Source organism: Physeter macrocephalus, chromosome 8 (genome assembly GCF_002837175.3).
Source record: "Physeter macrocephalus isolate SW-GA chromosome 8, ASM283717v5, whole genome shotgun sequence".
Lineage (NCBI taxonomy): Eukaryota > Metazoa > Chordata > Mammalia > Artiodactyla > Physeteridae > Physeter > Physeter macrocephalus.
This window is the reverse complement of record NC_041221.1, coordinates 7,545,901-7,564,886: the sequence shown is the minus strand read 5'-3', so window position 1 is coordinate 7,564,886 and position 18,986 is coordinate 7,545,901. Positions and strand designations below refer to the sequence as shown.

Sequence of the window (18,986 nt, the reverse complement as noted above, 5' to 3'; positions counted from 1 at the left end):
GTGTAGCCAGCAAGGGGTGAGGGAGGGGTGCGATCCAGTGGGGAAGCTGAGCTGGTGTCCCCAGAGGTGACGTGAGTCCTGCCCATCCCAGTGGGTAAAGGGCTCTGCTTTCAAGCCCGACCTCTCAGCTTGATCATTAGGACCCACCCCTTACCTGTTTACCTGTTTTCTTTTCTCCATAGGACCACTCACATTGTCATAAAAAAAAAACAAGCTGTTATTTCCCTCGTTTAATAACCAAACAAAACCTGTTTTGACCTCATTCCTCCCTGTAGCCACTGTTCCATTCTTCTTTTTCCTTTAGAGGAAATTCCTCAGCAGAGTTTTGTCCTTGGGGTCTACAGTTTCTCTCCCTCCCCAGGCAGGCTGTTGGTTACTTCTCAGTCCTCTTTTTACTGCCCTGTCATCCTCTTCTGCCTTCTTGTTGCCTGCAGAAGTGGACTCCCAGGACTGCCAGGACACTGCGCCAGCACGTGCGTGCGTGTGCACGCGCACACACACACACACCTGAAGATTCTTGTGCTATAATATGTCTCACGCTCTGGATTTCTTCTGATCACTTCCTTTGAAGCCATTTAACTTGTTCCTCTAACCTCTGTATTTTCTGAAAATTGGAAGTGAGTTTTAAAGTTTCATTGATAGAATTTAGTTAAATGACATTTCATCTTTTTTTTTTTTTTTTTTTTTTTTTTTTTTTTTTTTTTTTTTTTTTTTGTTTTTGCTGTATGCGGGCCTCACACTGCCATGGCCTCTCCTGCCGCAGAGCATGGGCCCCGGACACGCAGGCTTAGCACGCGCAGGCTCAGCGGCCATGGCTCACGGGCCCAGCCGCTCCGCGGCATGTGGGATCTTCCCGGACCGGGGCACGAACCCGTATGCCCTGCATCGGCAGGCGGACTCCCAACCACTGCACCACCAGGGAAGCCCGACATTTCATCTTTGAAGCCGCTTCTCTTAGGCACGTGGAGCTTTGGGACAGACCCCTGATATTAACAGAAGGACTCCTCTCCTCTTTGGAAGTGCCTGGCATTTGCATGAAGGTGGCCCAGGAGTCCAGATCAGCGTTTACTGTGACTGACAGATTGTAATATGTTTTGCGCTGGCCTCTCAGGATGCTTACTCCCCCCAACCCCCTGATGCTCCACCCCAGGGGGAGGCCTCTGGGGCTTCCAGGGTCCAAGAGGAAGTTGCAGCCTCTTGGGAGGGTGGGTAGAGAGCTCTGTACTAGTTTAGATAATATTTCCTGTAGTTCTGCCCTCCCCTCCTTGGGGAGGCAAAGAGAAAAGCCTCTTTGGCTACCCTGTTACTTTCACTGTTGGTAACCCATCAGTGGCTGGTGATGGTCAACTTGTCTATGAGAGGAGGTGGAGGTCCTGCAGAGGCTGAGAGCGAATTCTCTAGTATCTTAGTACTTTGTCTTCTGTGACTTTTCACCTAGGTTTTTATTTCCCCAGATGAGATAATGAATTTCCTTGATTTTCTGTAAAATTCATAGAGGACTAGAGAGTCACTAATGAACTCAGAACTGGAGAGGACTTTTGAGAATTTAGGATATAGTTAGTGTAGGATAGAAATGTACTTATTTCCCTGGATCTTGGTTTCTGAATAGTTTATTTTTATAATATAGGTATAGTTAGTTACTTATTGTCTATTGTATAATAGTTTATATGTTCAGACTATGTTAATCTAGCTTTTATTGGTCATGTATTAGGATGTTCTTATATTACCAAAATGACATTTTAAGGAAAAGCTACCATCATCTAACATAATGCCAAATTATGACCTTTCCATTTCTTTCTTTATGACACAGGAAATCCGGGATCCTCTTATGCAGTGGCTGGGGAAACATGTGGATGCTGAAGGAGTAATAAAATCGAGCAAGCTCTCCCTTAAATTCGTTTCATCCTACACATCTGAAATAGAAATCACCCCATCTGCTATACCTGTGGTGACTGACATAGAGACCTTCTCATCAGAAAATTTTAACTTTGAGATCTACCAACAAAATTTGCAGACAAAGAAACTTGGAAAAGTAATTCTGTTTGCTGAAGTGACACCCACTACAATGAGTCTTCTGGACGGGTAAGTTCTGGCCAGCCTGGCTTCTCTGCCTGCTTGGAGGAATCCAGTTATGTTGATCGTTCTCTCTAACCAGTGCTGGGTGAGAGGGATAGAGATTTAGAATGATAACTCTTAATTAAAGCACTAGCAAGATGGGAGTACCCTGTCCTAGAGGAGTTAAAATGTAGGAAAAGAAATTAAAGTTCTTTGGTCAGAGATTTGTGTTTTAAAGAATGGGGGATTTTTGTGCCTTGTGACTCTCTTCGTTTAATCTGGCCTTTCAGAATGTCTTTGGAAAAAAGAACATTATGAAAAAAGATATTTAACAGGTGGCACGGGTGTTCATGTTACCGCTTTACATTTTTGTTGTTATAATCAATGTTAAGATGTTATAACCAGTTTAAGATGTTTTGCAGGAGCATTAGGATAGCAAATTTGAACGACATGTAAGCTGTGTTAAATTAAATAAATTAGAGCTTTGTACTTTGAAAACCTGTTTTGGTATGTTCCTATCCAATGCATTTTTAAAGCACTCTGTAATCCCATTTGGATGTTCAAAATTTACTCTTATTGCAACTTTTCCTTTTTATTCCTTCTGTTTCATGGACTTTGATTAAAGGTTTAAAAATGGAAAACAGATGAAAGGAATTTTTAAACTCCAAATTAGTCAGTATTAGGTAATACTCTTATGTTGAGATAGATAGTTTAAAAAGTAGGGTTATAGAGGGAGTGACTAAGAAAAGCACCTTCCTTCAACATGGGACTAATATTTAAGGAATGTAAGACTCCACCCCCCAGCCCCCCCATTCAGTTTCTAGGCACTTTCACCTGTGGGACTGCACAATTAGACAGATACATAATTCAACATATGGAACGTGTGGAAATACTTTGGCTTTTCTTCTTAACAGTAATTTCTGGATTTGCTAGTATGTTGATGTAAACTGATGAGATCATTTTAGGATTTCATGACTGTCATACTCAAAGTCATGGAAATGGCAATTTTAGTGTACGTATAGGATGTAGGAAAAGCATTAATATTATGGGGGAATTAGCAGAGTGGGGAGGTGAAGTAAGAAGGGGAATATGAGCAATGGGAATGAACAGCTCTTGTTGCCCGAGTTGTTTTGTGTTGTCATAGGTACTTTTTATTTTTTCTCAGAATTCCCATCCTCTCCTGCCCCTACTCCCCTCCCCCCGCCAACCCCTTGAGTCCCTGTAGAGAAGAAAACACCTGTATTCGTATGGAGCAGTTATTACTTCCTTGTACAGATTCTGTGATAATCTTTTGTTACTGCAGTGAACTGTATTATATCGAAAAGGTGACCCATTATAATCATATTTTCCAAATACAAAATCAAACACAGTATTTAACAAAAGATTTTGGGAGGTGAAATTCAGATGGAAAAACGTTGGCACTTCCAGACCATTTTGGCTGTTTTTGTGGACAACAGTGAAGAATATTTTGTGTTGGGGAAATCTTGAAACTTTGAGATTATCGCTGTTGAGTTTGGGCAGTGTATTACCAAGAGGGCTGTGAGTGCCTTGCTAGGGTGGGTAGACCGAGGCTCCTGTGTAATCATATGGTTGGGTTTCCTTATACCCTGGTGAGGCTGTGTTTTAGGATGGAAAATAAATGCCGTGTAAATAACAGTTTTATTACGCTTGAATATCTGTAAGTTCATTTTTGATATTGAACTTTTTATGAAAAATGAAAATTCCACCTTAAGCAACTTGGGTCTATAAAAGTGTGCTTGAGCTCGACAATAGTGGAGTCGGGAAACTTCTGTAGGGTTAAAGGTTGTTGTTTTTACAAAAGAGAAACATTTCAGCTTTTCCAAAGAGCATTTAGGAATCTTTGTTTCTTTTCTTGTCTGGTCTCCAGAGTGTGGATGGTAAAATGGCTTTGATGATTACTAATGAAGCTCTGCTTCGCACAGAGCAGATGTTGAATAAGCAGTCGTCTTTCACCATGACTTATCATAGATGTCCTCTTCCACTGCACACGTGGGTTCCTTCCTAACACTGAGAGAAAGGTACTCACTGCAGCCTACTGAGCCAGTGAGGCTGGTGAGAGGTTTCTGGGCGGCTGTAGCCTTTTTTAGAAGGAACTTGAAGAAGTCACCTTGGTGTCAAAAGCTCCCAAAATTGTCCACAAAGGGGTCATGAGATAGGTAAATGAAACATTGATTATTATTTTCTAAGAGGAAGAGTGAAGACATTTCTACAGCTAACATTATATTTGATCCTACAAATGAGCTACTCTTATGGAAGCAATATATCGTTGTGGTTATAACAACAATAATAGTAGCTAATAGGTATTGAAAGCTTTTATCTTCCATACACTGCTTTTATATACTTTATATGTATCGACTAATTTCATACATCACACCAGTGTGTAGATTGCTAGGTGACAGAATTTATTGTATGTGGAATTGTTCCTATTTCTGATAAACACTGATATTTTCAGTTTTCAGAGCTTTTCCTATAATGATACAGATTCTAACAGACACGTGGTCTGCCTCCCAAGCTACCGAAGGCCAGGCCTCGATTGAATGCTTTGCTGCTGCATGACAGTGTTCATTAGCGGTGAACCTGTGAGACCCATGTCCTTGCCAACTGCCCCCGCCCAGATCCCCTCTGCATTTTTAGGCCTGTTTCTTGTGACAAGCACAAGATCTAAGCCCTAGCACATCCCATTCAGGTACCAATTTCTAGGTCAGTTGGGATTAGGTTCAACTGTGTGAGACAGTGATCCCCCAAATTAAAGTGGCTTAAACAGGATTGAAGTTTTTTACTGTATATGAAATGGACTGAGATGGACAGCCTAGGGCCGAGTGTGGCTCACAGTGTCCAGGACCCAGTTGAGTTGCTCTGTCACCCTCAGCAAGTGGTCCAAGAGGTGACCCACTCATTTATATTCCCTCTCATTTTAGCTGGTAAGCAGAAGGAGAGGGGACAGTAGCGTGTGCCCCCATTCTTTTTTTTTTAAATTTTTTAAAAATTTATTTATTTTTTATTTATTTTTGGCCGCATTGGGTCTTTGTTGCCGCACACGGGCTTTCTCTAGTTGCGGCGAGCGGGGGCTACTCTTCGTTGTGGAGCGCTGGCTTCTCACTGCAGTGGCTTCTCTTGTTGTGGAGCATGGGCTCTAGGCACGGGCTTCAGTAGTTGTGGCACCCAGGCTCAGTAGTTGTGGCTCGCGGGCTCTAGAGTGCAGGCTCAGTAGTTGTGGCGCATGGGCTTAGTTGCTCCGCGGCATGTGGGATCTTCCCGGACCAGGAACCCGTGTCCCCTGCATTGGCAGGCAGATTCTTAACCACTTTGCCACCAGGGAAACCCGCCCCCATTCTTTATGGACTCTTTCAGAAGTTGCTCATGATATTTTTATTTATATCCCAGGGCTAGAATCTAGTCACATGACCATAAAAGAAGGCTGAGAAATAACTGTGGTCTTTATACTTGGCACCCATGAATCCACTGAATATTAGGGTTCTATTACCAAGGAGGAGAGGAGGTAGGTAGTAGAGGACACTTAGAAGTCTTTGAAACAAGCATGTACTTTCTGTTTGTTGGACTCCTAAAAAAAATAGCGGGAGGCCTTTAGGTAGCATATACATTATGATGGTTCCAGTGCTTGCAAAATTTAAAATCATAGGTGGAAATAATTATTTGACAGGTAACTCTGGTTTTATTTCACTGCTTGTTCAGTGCCATTACAGGTATTTTTCTTGTGTTATTTTAAATCCAGGAGGATTTGGAAATTTTTCTCTTAACAAATTATTGGAGGATATATTTTCTTCTTTGACCACAAACCCAGCTTAAACTACTGTGGCACTGAGGTGGCACTGAAAGCTTTCATTTGATCTCTGGATAAGGGAGTGCGCTGGTCTTGAAGCTATGAACCACCACTACCATCACCTCCTGCCCCGCCCTGTGAATTTTAAAGCTATGTTAGTGGTTCTGTGGAGGAGGAAGAGCTCTGGGGAGGAGGAGGAGTGGCGGACGAAAGTATGGGAGTTGCTTGCCGATTACGTCAGGGTACTGTGGACTCCCCCTCCAGAAATAAAAAGCAAAAACCATGTGAATGAGTGGTGTTTCCTCGATAGTCTGACTTGGCTGTGCCACCCAACCAAGTCTGGTTGGAAAAGGTAATTTTACCCTGTATCCCGCATCCCAGTCCTTTTTTCTGACACATATTTCTGACCGTGAAATGCATTTTCTACTCTGTTGTCAGGGTAACACCTTTTGGATGAAATGCTGGTTTTGATTGACTTAGGCGGTCTTTCTTTTTTTTCCTGCTGTGCTATTTCCTGGTAGGTTTCCCAGTGACCAGTTAGCTCAGCTGGTTGGGTAGAGACCCAGGGGTATGGGTTTAGTACTCTGTCTGGACCAATGAACTTTACCGTGTTCCATGGTCAGTCCTATAGCTACAGACCCAGGAAGCCATTTGAAACTGTGAGCTGTTGTTAGTGGGGCCTTCCAGACAAGGGGGTGTGGGTGGGCCACTGCTCATCCCTCGTCACTGCTGGACAAGCGCCTCCAGGTGCCCTGGTTCGGTCAGGAGTGCTGCACGTCTTGTTGAATCTCCTGATAAGCGATGACTGACCCTCAGCTGTGGGGAAGGCGGGAAGGGAGAGAGCTAGACCTTGGAGCACTGGGTTTAGGGTAACTGAGTCATTGTGACAGTTGTGGAATCCTCTTTTATTTGACTGATAGTATCTTTTTTGATGACTTGACTTGCACCAAGCCTCTGTCGGGTATCGAAACGACTTATGTGTGGGGAGCCAGATGAACACAGACTTGTTTATACTGATTCCCTTTGCATACTTGTACATCCCGACTAAACTGGCCACGGATGGGCTATTTTTTATTTGTAAAGAGTAACTTAGATTCCTTTATTACCTAAGTTTATCTTCTAACTGTTGTTTTAAGTCCTTTGATTTTTCAGGCTTAAGTTTCCCTTCATCATACATGGAATAAGCATTTACAGCATGCCTGCCTTACGCCAGGCGCTGTGTTAGGCACTGGAGAGAGAATGATGGGGAGTGTGCTGTCCTTGCCTCACGGTGCATTGGAAGATGCAGATCCCGGTGCGCGGTGCGTTCATACAGATCTGGGCACCCTTGGTCTGAGCCTGGTAGCTCGGGCAGAAAGAGAGAAGTAGGCGCAGTAGATAACACGATGCTGGGAGAGAAGTAGACTGGTCAGTGAAGTTTTTGGAGCAGTTACTGTGTCAGGCATTGTCCCTAATGCCTAAAGCTCACAGTCTGGTAGGGAAATGCTGAAACTTAGGACTTTATCACCAGCTATCTGTGTAACCTTGACAGTCTCACCCTCCTGGGCTTTGCTCTCCTTAACTGTGAGATCTGGGCACTAGACGCACCCCAGCTCCTTTGATCAAATGATCCCGGAGTCAGAATCCTATACCCCGCCAAGCCTTTCTGGCTCTCAGTAACCTGCAGTGCCTTTAGAGGGCTGAAATGGTTTTGTGAACTAGCTTCCTGTTAGTTGAGGAAAACTTGCATTGGAAACAGTTGACTTTCTACAAGCAAAGGGAAAGAAATGGAAAGCAATCCCATAAAGTCATTAAAAATATATTTGGGGGAAATTGCACTGGGGAGAAGAGCCAGCATCATTTAAGAAAGACGGTATTTTTGTTTCACAATTTGGGGCCAGTCCCAGGCTTTCACCTCTATGCACACGTGTCTAGTCTGAGTCCCAGACGCCTCTTTCTGCCTTTCTTCCCTTCTGATTCTGCTCCCCCAACTCTCTCTACTGCGCACCCTCCTCCCCAGAAGTTGAGGCCTGAGAGGACAGAAATTGGACTGGAACTAATTTAATGGCTGAGTGACCTCACAGTAGAGAAACAGCCGGATCCTAATAGGGGTCTTTGTCTACATTTCCACCCTGGCTGGTAGCATGCCAGTCAAGAGTCAAGCTAGAGACACAGGTGGAAGCGATTAGACCTGTCATAAGGTTTGAAAAATTGATTCTGGAGGCGAAGTGAATAGATTGAACTTGACAGTGTTGTCCTAAAGATTCTAAGGGAAAATTCTGTAGTTTAATTTGAAATCCCTTGATTATTCATTAGCTTTCCAGATGGCTTTTGTTGATGTTTTACATATTAATGCCTGTATTGTGTTATTGGTGCACTCTTAATGTGCACATAGGTAATGAGCAAAGAATAAATACATTGGTAAGTGTCCCAAATTAATGGGATGTTAGCCTAATTGTGAAATAAAGGGTTTTTAAGAAGTTGATTGCTTTGGAATAATTAGCGTGAGCTTTTTATAGCCCAGTTTGGTACTTTTAAAGTGAAAATTATTGGAGAATTTTAAAGAAACCTTCATTTTAATGTTTACTTCTAAATTAAGGTTTAGAATGTAACTCCAGCCTTTGACTGTAGTGGTCATGACTAAAGAGTTATTCTGGCCAGTTCTCTATCACATGCTTGTTTTTGGTCTCAATTCAACACCTGAATAAGTTAACCTTTCACATGCCAAGCTCCTGGAATTGAATTATAAAATGGCCTGTTATTTTCCTGAAATGTCTCCATATTAATTTTTAGTATTCTAGGATGTTTATTTTTACATTTTTGTAACTAATTTTTTTTGAGTAAGGCAAACATTATGATGCTTGCCGTTTTGTGATGGTTAACAGTGTGTTCTTAAATTTAGATAGCATCCTCATTAGAATTGGACCTTCTTTCTGTCTCTCTCTCTCAATGTTGAAAAACGTTTAACAACATGAAAGGTCCCAAGTTTTACGGTACGGGAGAGTGAGACTGAATGTGACCATAAAGCTGATGCCGTGCGAGTGATGAAACCCTTCAGGGGCCCTTGGACAAGCCGCCCAGCCATCGTTCTGGTTCTCCTGTGCTCCGGAACACAGTGGAAGCCCTTCCCCTGGAACCCTTCTCCACACTCCCAGCACAGCACAGTCTTTTGCATGTTCTCAGTGGTGTGTGACTGTCTTAATCTTTCAAGGGTATACCACACTTTTAGGTAAAAGGTAGATCGTATGGTAGGGTATCCATTGTGGGAGGTATTTGTAGAAACTGCGTAGTTCCTCACATTCACTCATTTCACATGACTGACGATCAAGTATCTTGGTTTGACCTAGGGGCTTAGAGCTTAGGATGGAGTATTGCTGCCCTGGGTTGGAATCCCATTTCCACCTTTTACTGCATGAATAACCTTGGGCAAATCAGTAACCTTTCAAGCTTCCATTTCCTTATCTGTATGAAGTAGCTGGTAATAGTCTCAGCTTTTTAATTTTCTTTTCTTTCCAAGTTCAGTCACTCTGGCCAGTTTCTCTTCAGCACCAGCTGTGTGCAGGACTCTGCACTAGGCCCTGGGACCCAGTTGGGGATACAGTAGAGGTGGGACCTTCCCTCCAGAAGCCTGCATTCCACTCCAGGATAGGGTGAGGCTGTACTGAAATACATCTGCAAAGCTCTTAGTGCGTAGCTCATATTTATTGATCTCTCTTTATTATTTAAGCTTTAGATATGATTCTTTTTTTCTTTTTGACCTTTTTTGACCAATGCATTCTTCCAGCGGCGGTGCTGTGAGCACCCGTGAAACAAATCCGTGTCAACTTGGCTCAAGAGCGTGATGTGCGTTTTCTTGGGGTCAAGTTTTTGTTGAAGATTTTGACAATTTTTTCTCATCATACTAGAAGCACAATGGCTCATTACTGGTTATTGTTTTGGGAAAAATGTTTTGTTTGAGTCCAGCTTTTCTTGAAAGATGAGAAGACATAGTTGACTGTCTCTGTGTTTCCCTTAAAATACGTGCAGCCAGCGCTCTCTCTCTCTCTCTCTCTCTTTTTTTTTAACCAAACTTTCTCTTTATTTAGATCTTAATACTTTATCATTTTCATAGGTAACAAGTGTCAGCTCAAAAGAGCCAAAACTTCAACAATTTGAATGTAATTATCAGTCCCATGGGTATGCCTTGTGCGTTACCCATATCTTCCTCTAGAGCCCTAAACCTTTTGTGTCAGTCAGAATGCATGGATTTTATATTGTTTCATTCTCTTGAATTTCCTTAAACATCTCTGTTATTTATTAGTCTGCAGGAGTGCTTGATTTTATATATGATATAGTATAAATGTCTCTGTTATAGTTAAACCGTAATAAAAGACCACAAAAGGTAATGCAAGGTAAAGCAAGGTCTGTGGCTAGAAAAGGCAGTCAGTAAAGATGGTGACAGGCAAGTTTCTTTTCCTCAGTCTAGATTTATCTTAGGGAGAAAACCAAGACTATTAACTATAGTTTAGAAGGAAGTTGAGTCTTCTGATGGGTGGGGTGTTTTCTGCTGCAGTTGTTGAGTGCAAAGGAGTTATTCCTTAGCCACAGGGCCATTTAAATGACATTGGAGTACCCAGAGTGAGCCTCTTAGAAATATGCCTTACACTGGGCGGGCCAGCATGGGCTGCTGATAGCAGCACAGGCCTTGGCTACTGGCCTGGGATGAACTTCATGACTTCTCATCTTAAAATGTGTAAACTGTAGTGATGCCCATTCAGGGGTGCCACTCATGTTGCGGGGGTCAAAGGGAATAGTGAAGTGTAAAACCTGTCGAACAGCTTCTGACATGGACTGGGTGGGTGGTCAGCAAGGGCTGGTTTAATCTCCCCTTTGCCTACCAACTGAGATGGGCGCTTTTCCCATATGGAGACTGCTGATGGCCACCTATTTGGAAATAGCAAAAATGAAGACTAATATGTTCCAAGGTTCTAACGCAGCAAGAAATGTACGACAGGAAAACAGCATTTTAAAAACTTGGTTAGATGACAGTATGGCTAGACCTTGAGGACATTATGCTAAGTGAGGTCAGTCAGACAGAGGAAGACAGGTACTGTAGGATATCACTTATATGTGGAATCTAAAAAAGCCAAACTCATAAGAACAGAGAGTAAAGTGGTGGTTACCAGGAGCTGGAGGGTGGGGGGCTATAGAGTGGATGTTTCTTAACGATATAGACTTGCACCGAGTAGAGATCTAACGCACAGTATAGTGGATGTAGACAACAATATTGTATTATAATCATCAAACTTGCAAGAGACCAGAACCTAATTATTCCAACCGCTAAAAAGAAATGATAATTAGGTAACATGATAGAGGTGCTAATAATTGCTACAATGGCAGTGATACTACAATATATAAATGTGTCAAATTAACATGTACACCTTGATTTTACACAGTGTTATGTCTCAAATATATATCAGTTAAAAATTAAACACTTTGCTAAACACAGAAAAAACCCAAAAACTTAGTTTATGAATTAACATTAATTTATATGTGGAAAAAAAATTAAATATTATTAGAATTTAGTGTTCATGATAATTCAGGTCTGCCTGCTCACTGGTATACATGTGGTGAGAAGATGGAGGCTGAGCTCTGGGTTAAAAAATGTATCTTGGTAAAAATCTGTAGATGTGTTAGACAGTCAAGCAGATATTTCTCTTTGCCCCTATTCAGCATCCTTCTCCCCTATTACCATTTCTCCCCTGACTTTGCTTTGTGATTTACTTAGAAAAACTTCTGTTTTTCTTTCAGATAAAACACTTACCTGTTTTTGAGGTGAGGGTTGATTTGCTTTCATCTGCTCCTTTAAAATCTTTTGCACACCTACCATTTGGCCAGACATACTTGGAGCTCTGAAATACCCTTGTTTCTGCTTTTTTTGTTCTGGATAGAAGCATGTTCTGTTTCTGCACGAGGGGTATTCCATCACGTTGAGATCCCAAACACCACATTTTTTCTGCATTGCACAAGGAGTCATTCATCATTTTCATTTTTTGTTTGGCTCTGCCACAAGAGTATTCAAATTAGTGAGAAGGAAAGTGATGAAGTCATCGCCTGGCAGGGAAGTATTTCCTTGATATGTGGGAAGGGTAGGGGAGACAAGAGAAGGGCAAGGAATTATGGTGAGGTCTGCATCTACCTTTTTCCAGAGGTCACCTGGATGCTAATGTAGTTTTCACAGTTTAAAATTGGATAATATGAGTATATAGAATATACTTAAAAATGAAATTACACAGTAGGGTGGCAGTGTCAACAACCCTGGAAACTTAGGCTGTAACTTTATCTCTGTCATTTTGACATACCAGCTTTGTGACATTGGGTGAAGCACTCAACCTCTCTGGGCCTCTGTAAAATGGGAGGGTTGTACTAGATCCATGGCTTAATTTTCTTTTTAAAGCAATAAAGCCCCTTTCAAATGAAATACTCTGCTGTGCACATGGGGCTGGGGAGCCTAGGTTCCTTAGGGCATGGTGTCAAGACCACTGGCCAAAGTCCTTAGAACGAACACTCAGGCCCAACTGACTGGGGAGAGTTATATCTTTTATTTTCCTTAATAGGCATATGCTTTATTTTTTATTTCTTTAATTTTTATTGGAGTATAGTTGCTTTACAATGTTGAGTTAGTTCCTACTGTACAACAAAGTGAATCAGCTATACGTATACATATATCCCCTCTTTTTTGGATTTCCTTCCCATTTAGGTCATCACAGTGCATTGAGTAGAGTTCCTTGTGTGATACAGTACGTTCTCATTAGTTATCTATTTTATACATAGTATCACTAGTGCATATATGTCAGTCCCAATCTCCAAATTCACCCCCCTGCCCCCCTGCCCCTTGGTATCCATTCGTTTGTTCTCTACGTCTGGAGAGTTATATCTTAATGGCAGGCCGACTGGTTGGTCTTCTTATACCCTGCCTCATTCCCAAAGGATTTAAGGCAGCGGGGACTTAAGTTTATCTCTCAAGAGATGAGTTCTTTCTGCTTTCTGTAGGAGTAGTACCATGCAGTCAAATGGATTACACCATGTTTCTTTGGTTGTTAGGTGTCACGTCAAAGTATCTGTGTATTATTCATAAAACTCAGCATCATTCAGAATTTCAAGACTTCTCCAGACTAATAATTGTGGTGACTGAGTAACTGTGGTTCTCTTTTGGAACCCAGAGAAACCTGGGTGGGTTCCATACGCTTGTTAAACTAAGCAGCTTTTGTGTTCGGCGGGGGGTGGGGTGGGGGGTTGGGGGTGGTGGTGATCATCCAGGTGGTTATTCAAATGTCTCCAATTAGAGATGAGCAGTATTTGAGGGGAAAAGTCTCTGCTGGGATTGCTTCCATTTCAAACACCTAGAATCTAAGAGCCAGAAGATACCATGGAGTGAAGAACTCAGCTGTGATGAATGCCCCTCTGTTCACCAAAGCCGTCGGTGTGCCTGGGGAGGTGCAGTGGGTGGAGCGGCAGTGGTGGGCGTGGCAGAGGAGGGGTTGGGCAGGTATGTAGTTGTCCCAGATGAGGTCTTGGCCAACATTTTAGATTTTGAAGTTTCATGAAAGTTTGCTTGGCTCATTAATAGAGAGAGTGTAGAATCTGCCCTGGAAGGGAAGTATGGGCCACCTTTGCTTGAACGACGGTGGGGAGTCTGAGGTGGAGGATTTATACAAGCTGTGGCTTTCTCCCTGCTCTCCTGGAGTTTTACATTTGTAATCTTCCATCCGACTTCTGAAAGTATGTTACGGCACCTTCTCTTTTTAGAATTTAAACAAAATGAAATGTAATTTGATTTTTGACATTCTATGTTATTTGTGGAGGTAATACAAGAAACCTGGATGTTGCCAGCCAGCCTTGTGAATGTAGTATGTAGAGCTTGTCTTACAGGAAATTGGTTTTTGTTTTTGTTTAGAAGCTCAATTAAAATGCCCCTTGTAGTTCTTAATTCACATTTTGTTCCTTTCTGTTCCCTTGCCTTGTCTTCTCTTTTCTTTTTGATGCAAAGCATAAGTACCTCCCAAGTGTTTAAGGTCCTTAGAGGTCTTCTTGGAGCACTCCCTCCAGGTCCTTGTAAGATTATAGGCAGTTTCACATTTTTACTGTGGCACCTGGAAAACTGCCACGAAACAGAAAAACATTTTCCAGCATGATATTGTCATAATTGGGATAGAATGAAGATTTGACACCAACTAAGCCCGAAATCAGACCAAGAGCGTACCACAAAACTCTTAGATCTGGGAGGTGCCTGAAAGGCCACAGTCTCTCCTTCCTGCTCAAAGGCCCTCTTCGGGTATGTCTGAGCACACTGATGGTGAGCAGATTGCTGCCATTCATTTCAGTTAATGAATATGTATTGGTCTCTTATAACTTGAGGCAGCTCATTCCAGTCATTGTAGGATAGTGCTCTCTCCCAGGAAGGGTCCTTTTAAACGCATCTTATTACAAACAAAAAGGAAATCTGGCCATGGATCCAAATAGAGAAAACTTACATTTCTCCCAGATAGTTAAGATATTTGTTAATTAGTTAAGATAGTTTAAGATATTTATAGATAGCTATTATGGCCTTCCTTATTTCCATGCCATCTTTTTTCTAAGCATCTTCAGTAATAAACATTTCTTTATATCTCCATGTTGGAGATCAAAACTTTAGGTTTGAAGGACCAGAAACCTTGATAGAAAGCCAGTCACGATGCATAAAACTACTCAAATTTATTTTTCTCAAAATATTTTTCAACTATAAAAGAATTCTTGTTCATTATAGAAAACTTAGAAATATAATAATTTATAACAAGGAGATGAAAATTATCTATAACCTCACCACCTGTAAGAGATCGTATTAGGACTTCCCTGGTGGCGCAGTGGTTAAGAATCCGCCTGCCAATGCAGGGGACACGGGTTCAATCCCTGGTCCGGGAAGATCCCACATGCCGCGGAGCAGCTAAGCCCGTGCACCACAACTACTGAGCCTGCTCTCTAGAGCCCGCGAGCCACAACTACTGAAGCCCACGTGCCACAACTACTGAAGCCCATGTGCCACAACTACTGAAGCCCATGTGCCTAGAGCCTGTGCTCCGCAACAGGAGAAGCCATTGCAATGAGAAGCCTGCGCACTGCAATGAAGAGTAGCCCCCGCTTGCTGCAACTAGAGAAAGCCCATGCGCAACAATGAAGACCCAATGTAGCCAAAAATAAATAAATAAATAAATTCATTTAAAAGAGAGATCATATTCTTTTGCGGTATTTCATACTAGTCTTTTATCCTCCTCCACACATATGTAAAATCGTGATTATATTGTATATGAAATAAGCATTTCTCATTCAATCAAATGGTCTGCTGAAAACATGTCTTTCACTGGGTGCATACAGTTTGACGGTAATTTATTTAAGCAATCTCCTATGAATGCATTCCTGTTATTTCCAGTGTTTTCCTATTATAAATAATAAGCATATTTCTTTTTGAGCCAACAGTTCTGTATAAATCTTTAGTGATTCCATTACAATATTTCTTTTCTAGAAGAAAATTGGAAAAAATTGGAAAATTGAACAGGATGAGGCTAATAATATTTCTTGTTATTTATAGTATTTCATTGTTATATAATTATTCTACATTTATTTCATCTTTGTCCACAGAGATGTTATAATAATACCTAACATTAATATGGCATTTACTACATGGCAGGTACTGTGCATTTTTCCTATTCAGTCCTTACCAAAACCCTATGAGAGACATACGTTATAGTTTCCATTTTAAGAGATGAGGGAGCTATTGCTTAGAGAATTTAAATGGCTTGGCCAGAGCCACAAAAAGTGTTAAATGGCAGAAGCAGCATTTAAAAGATTTGTCTCAAGAGCCTTAAGTCTTAGCCCCAAATACTATACCTCCAACAGATGCTGCTGAAATCCTAATATACTAGATCCCCCATACTTCTAACATCTATGTATATACTAATGGGGTTACAAAAAGAAATCAGACTGGCTGACATGTCTAATTCTTAGTGATTTTCTAAGAAAAATTGTAAATGAGATGTGTGGTGGAAAGTGCTGTAATAGGAGTTCTAAGTTCAAGTTCTTGAGCTTACTAGTGAGACCACTTACTTAACTTGGTTGTTCCTCTGTACTGTTATCAGTAAAATATGGGCAATAATACCTGTGTGAATGGGTCGTGATCTGGATTAAATTAAATGGTATATATGAAAATGCCAGTATAGTTCCTGTACTATACTGGTGTCAATAGTAGTAATATGTGCTCAACAATAGTAATTTCCATATTTCCTTGAATTTCATCTGGTACAGGTCATCTCTCATTAGTACAGTTTCCTTTGAAAATTAGACTGGCATGTCTCTTTTAGGTTTTGTCTAGTTTCCAATAACCCTTCAAAGATTACCATAATAAATTTAATTATATATTCCCCAGGTTCTCTGAACTTGAAAATAGAACAGTAATAATTATCCAATTTGAAGAAAGAAAAAGATTGAAAAAAATAAGCTGAGCCTCAGGAACCTGTGGGATGAGATCAAAATGTCTAGTATATGTGTAATTGGACTTCCAGAAGGAGAAAAATGACAGAATGGGGCAGAAAAAAATATTTGAGGAAATAATGGCTAAATGATCCCCCAGTTTGGTGAAAGACATTGTAAATTGACAGGTTCGAGAAGTTCAGCAAACCCCAAGGAGGATAAATATGATGAAAATAGAGCTATGTACATCATTAGACAAACCACTAAAGGCCAAAGATAAAGGGAATATACTGAAGGCAATCTGAGAAAAATGACACTTTACATTCAGAGGAACAATAATTTGAATGTTCATGGATTTCTCTTTAGAAATTATGGATACCAGAAGAGAGTGGAACAATGTTTTCTTGGTTTTTTTTTTTTTTTTTTTTTTGGCGGTATGCGGGCCTCTCACTGTTGTGGCCTCTCCCGTTGTGGAGCACAGGCTCCGGACACACAGGCTCAGCGGCCATGGCTCACGGGCCCAGCCGCTCCGCGATCCCGGACTGGGGCATGAACCCGTGACCCCTGCATCAGCAGGCGGACTCTCAACCACTGCGCCACCAGGGAAGCCCCAGGAACAATGTCTTTAAATGGCACAAAGGAAAAAAATCCCTGTCAACCCAGAGTTCTGTACCCAGCAAAAATATGCTTCAACAATGAAGGCAAAATACATTTTCAGATAAAAGAATGCTAATACAATTTGTAATAGTGAAGATCTGCTGGAAAGAAATGCCAGAGGGCGGGCGTTCCAGAGGGTGAAGGGAAATACAGCAAATGGAATGTTGTACCTTCAGGAAAGAATGAAGTGGCAAATATCTGAATAAATTTAAAATACTTTTTTACACTTAATTTCTTTAAAATATATATGACTGTTTAAAGTAGAAATTATAACATCACCCTGCATAATCTTGTGTTATGTTGATGTCATAATATGACAAGTCTAGCATAAAGGACAGGGAGGGGTGGTAAATGGACCTATGTAACTGCAACATTTCTGCATCTAACATGAAATAGTATAATACTGGGGTCCCCAACCCATGTTAGGAACTGGGCTGCACAGGAGGAGGTGAGCAGCAGGCGAGCGAGCGAAGCTTCATCTGCTGCTCCCCATCACTCACTACCGCCTGAACCATCCCCCACCCCCACCCCCCATCCATGCAAAAATTGTCTTCCACGAAACCAGTCCCTGGTGCCAGAAAGGTTGGGGACCACTGGTATAATATATACTTGGCAGATACATAAATTAAGCATGTATATTGTAATCTTTAGAATAACCATTAAAACATGGCAAAGAGTTATATCTAAGAAGCCAATAGATAAATTAAAATATCCAAATAATGTAAAAGAAGGCAGCAAAAAGAAGAAAGAAAAAGGAATAGAGAAACAAAAAAATAGAAGGGAAAAAACAAAAATGTACAAAATGATAGACCATCATTAAATGATAATGGACTAAGTTAGAATGGATTTTAAAGGAAAAAGCAAGACCTGAGTGTATGTTCTCTTTAAGAAACACTTTAATTATAAAGACAGGTTAAAAGTAAAAGGATAGGAAAAGATATAGCATGCCAACACTAAGGTTATGAAGGCTGGAGTGACTTCATTAATTTCCAGTAAAACAGACTTCAAGACAAAGAATTAGGAAAGCTAAAGAGGGATAATTCTTTTTTTTTAAATTAAATTTAATCTTTTTATACAGCAGATTTTTATTAGTTATCTGTTTTATACATATTAGTGTATGTATGTCAGTCCCAATCTCCCAATTCATCTCTCCCCCTCTCCCCCCCACTGCTTTCCCCCGCTTGGTGTCCATATGTTTATTCTCTACATCTGTGTCTCTCTTTGTGCCTTGCAAACCGGTTCATCTGTACCATTTTTCTAGATTACACGTATATGCGTTAAATATATGATCTTTGTTTTTCTCTTTCTGGCTTACTTCACTCTGTATGACAGTCTAGGTCCAGCCACGTCTCTACGAATGACTGAATTTCGTTCCTTTTTATGGCTTAGTAATGTTCCATCATATGTATCTGCCACATCTTCTTTATCCATTTGTCTGTCGATGGGCATTTAGGTTACTTCCATGACCTGGCTATTGTAAATAGTGCTGCAATAAACATTGGGGTGCGTGTGTCTTTTTGTTGTTTTTTTTGTTTTGTTTTGTTTTTTTGTGGTACGCGGGCCTCTCACTGTTGTGGCCTCTCCCGTTGCGGAGCACAGGCTCCGGACGCGCAGGCTCAGCGGCCATGGCTCACGGGCCCAGCCGCTCCGTGGCATGTGGAATCCTCCCGGACCGGGGCATGAACCCGTGTCCCCTGCATCGGCAGGCGGACTCTCAACCACTGCGCCACCAGGGAAGCCCGCATGTGTCTTTTTGAATAATGGTTTTCTCTGGGTATATGCCCAGGCGTGGGATTGCTGGGTCATATGGTAATTCTATTTTTAGTTTTTTAAGGAACCTCCATACTGTTCTCCATAGAGGCTGTATCAAATTACATTCCCATCAACAGTGCAAGAGGGTTCCCTTTTCTCCACACTCTCTCCAGCATTTGTTGTTTGTAGATTTTCTGATGATGCCTATTCTAACCCGTGTGAGATGATACCTCATTGTAGTTTTGATTTGCATTTCTCT

At 41.3% G+C, this 18,986-nt stretch overlaps 1 protein-coding gene across 2 annotated transcripts in view; it reads left to right on the top strand.

The window, feature by feature from the left end:
• The window catches only part of HLCS (holocarboxylase synthetase), a 174,124-nt gene that overhangs the window by 29,283 nt on the left and 125,855 nt on the right, over positions 1 to 18,986 (top strand). For both annotated transcript variants that reach the window (XM_028492644.2, XM_028492643.2), the window contains exon 2: positions 1,811 to 2,082. In XM_028492644.2, the coding sequence (XP_028348445.1) occupies positions 1,829 to 2,082 (254 nt within the window). In that variant the 5' untranslated portion in view covers positions 1,811 to 1,828. The remainder of the gene's footprint in view (positions 1 to 1,810; positions 2,083 to 18,986) is intronic.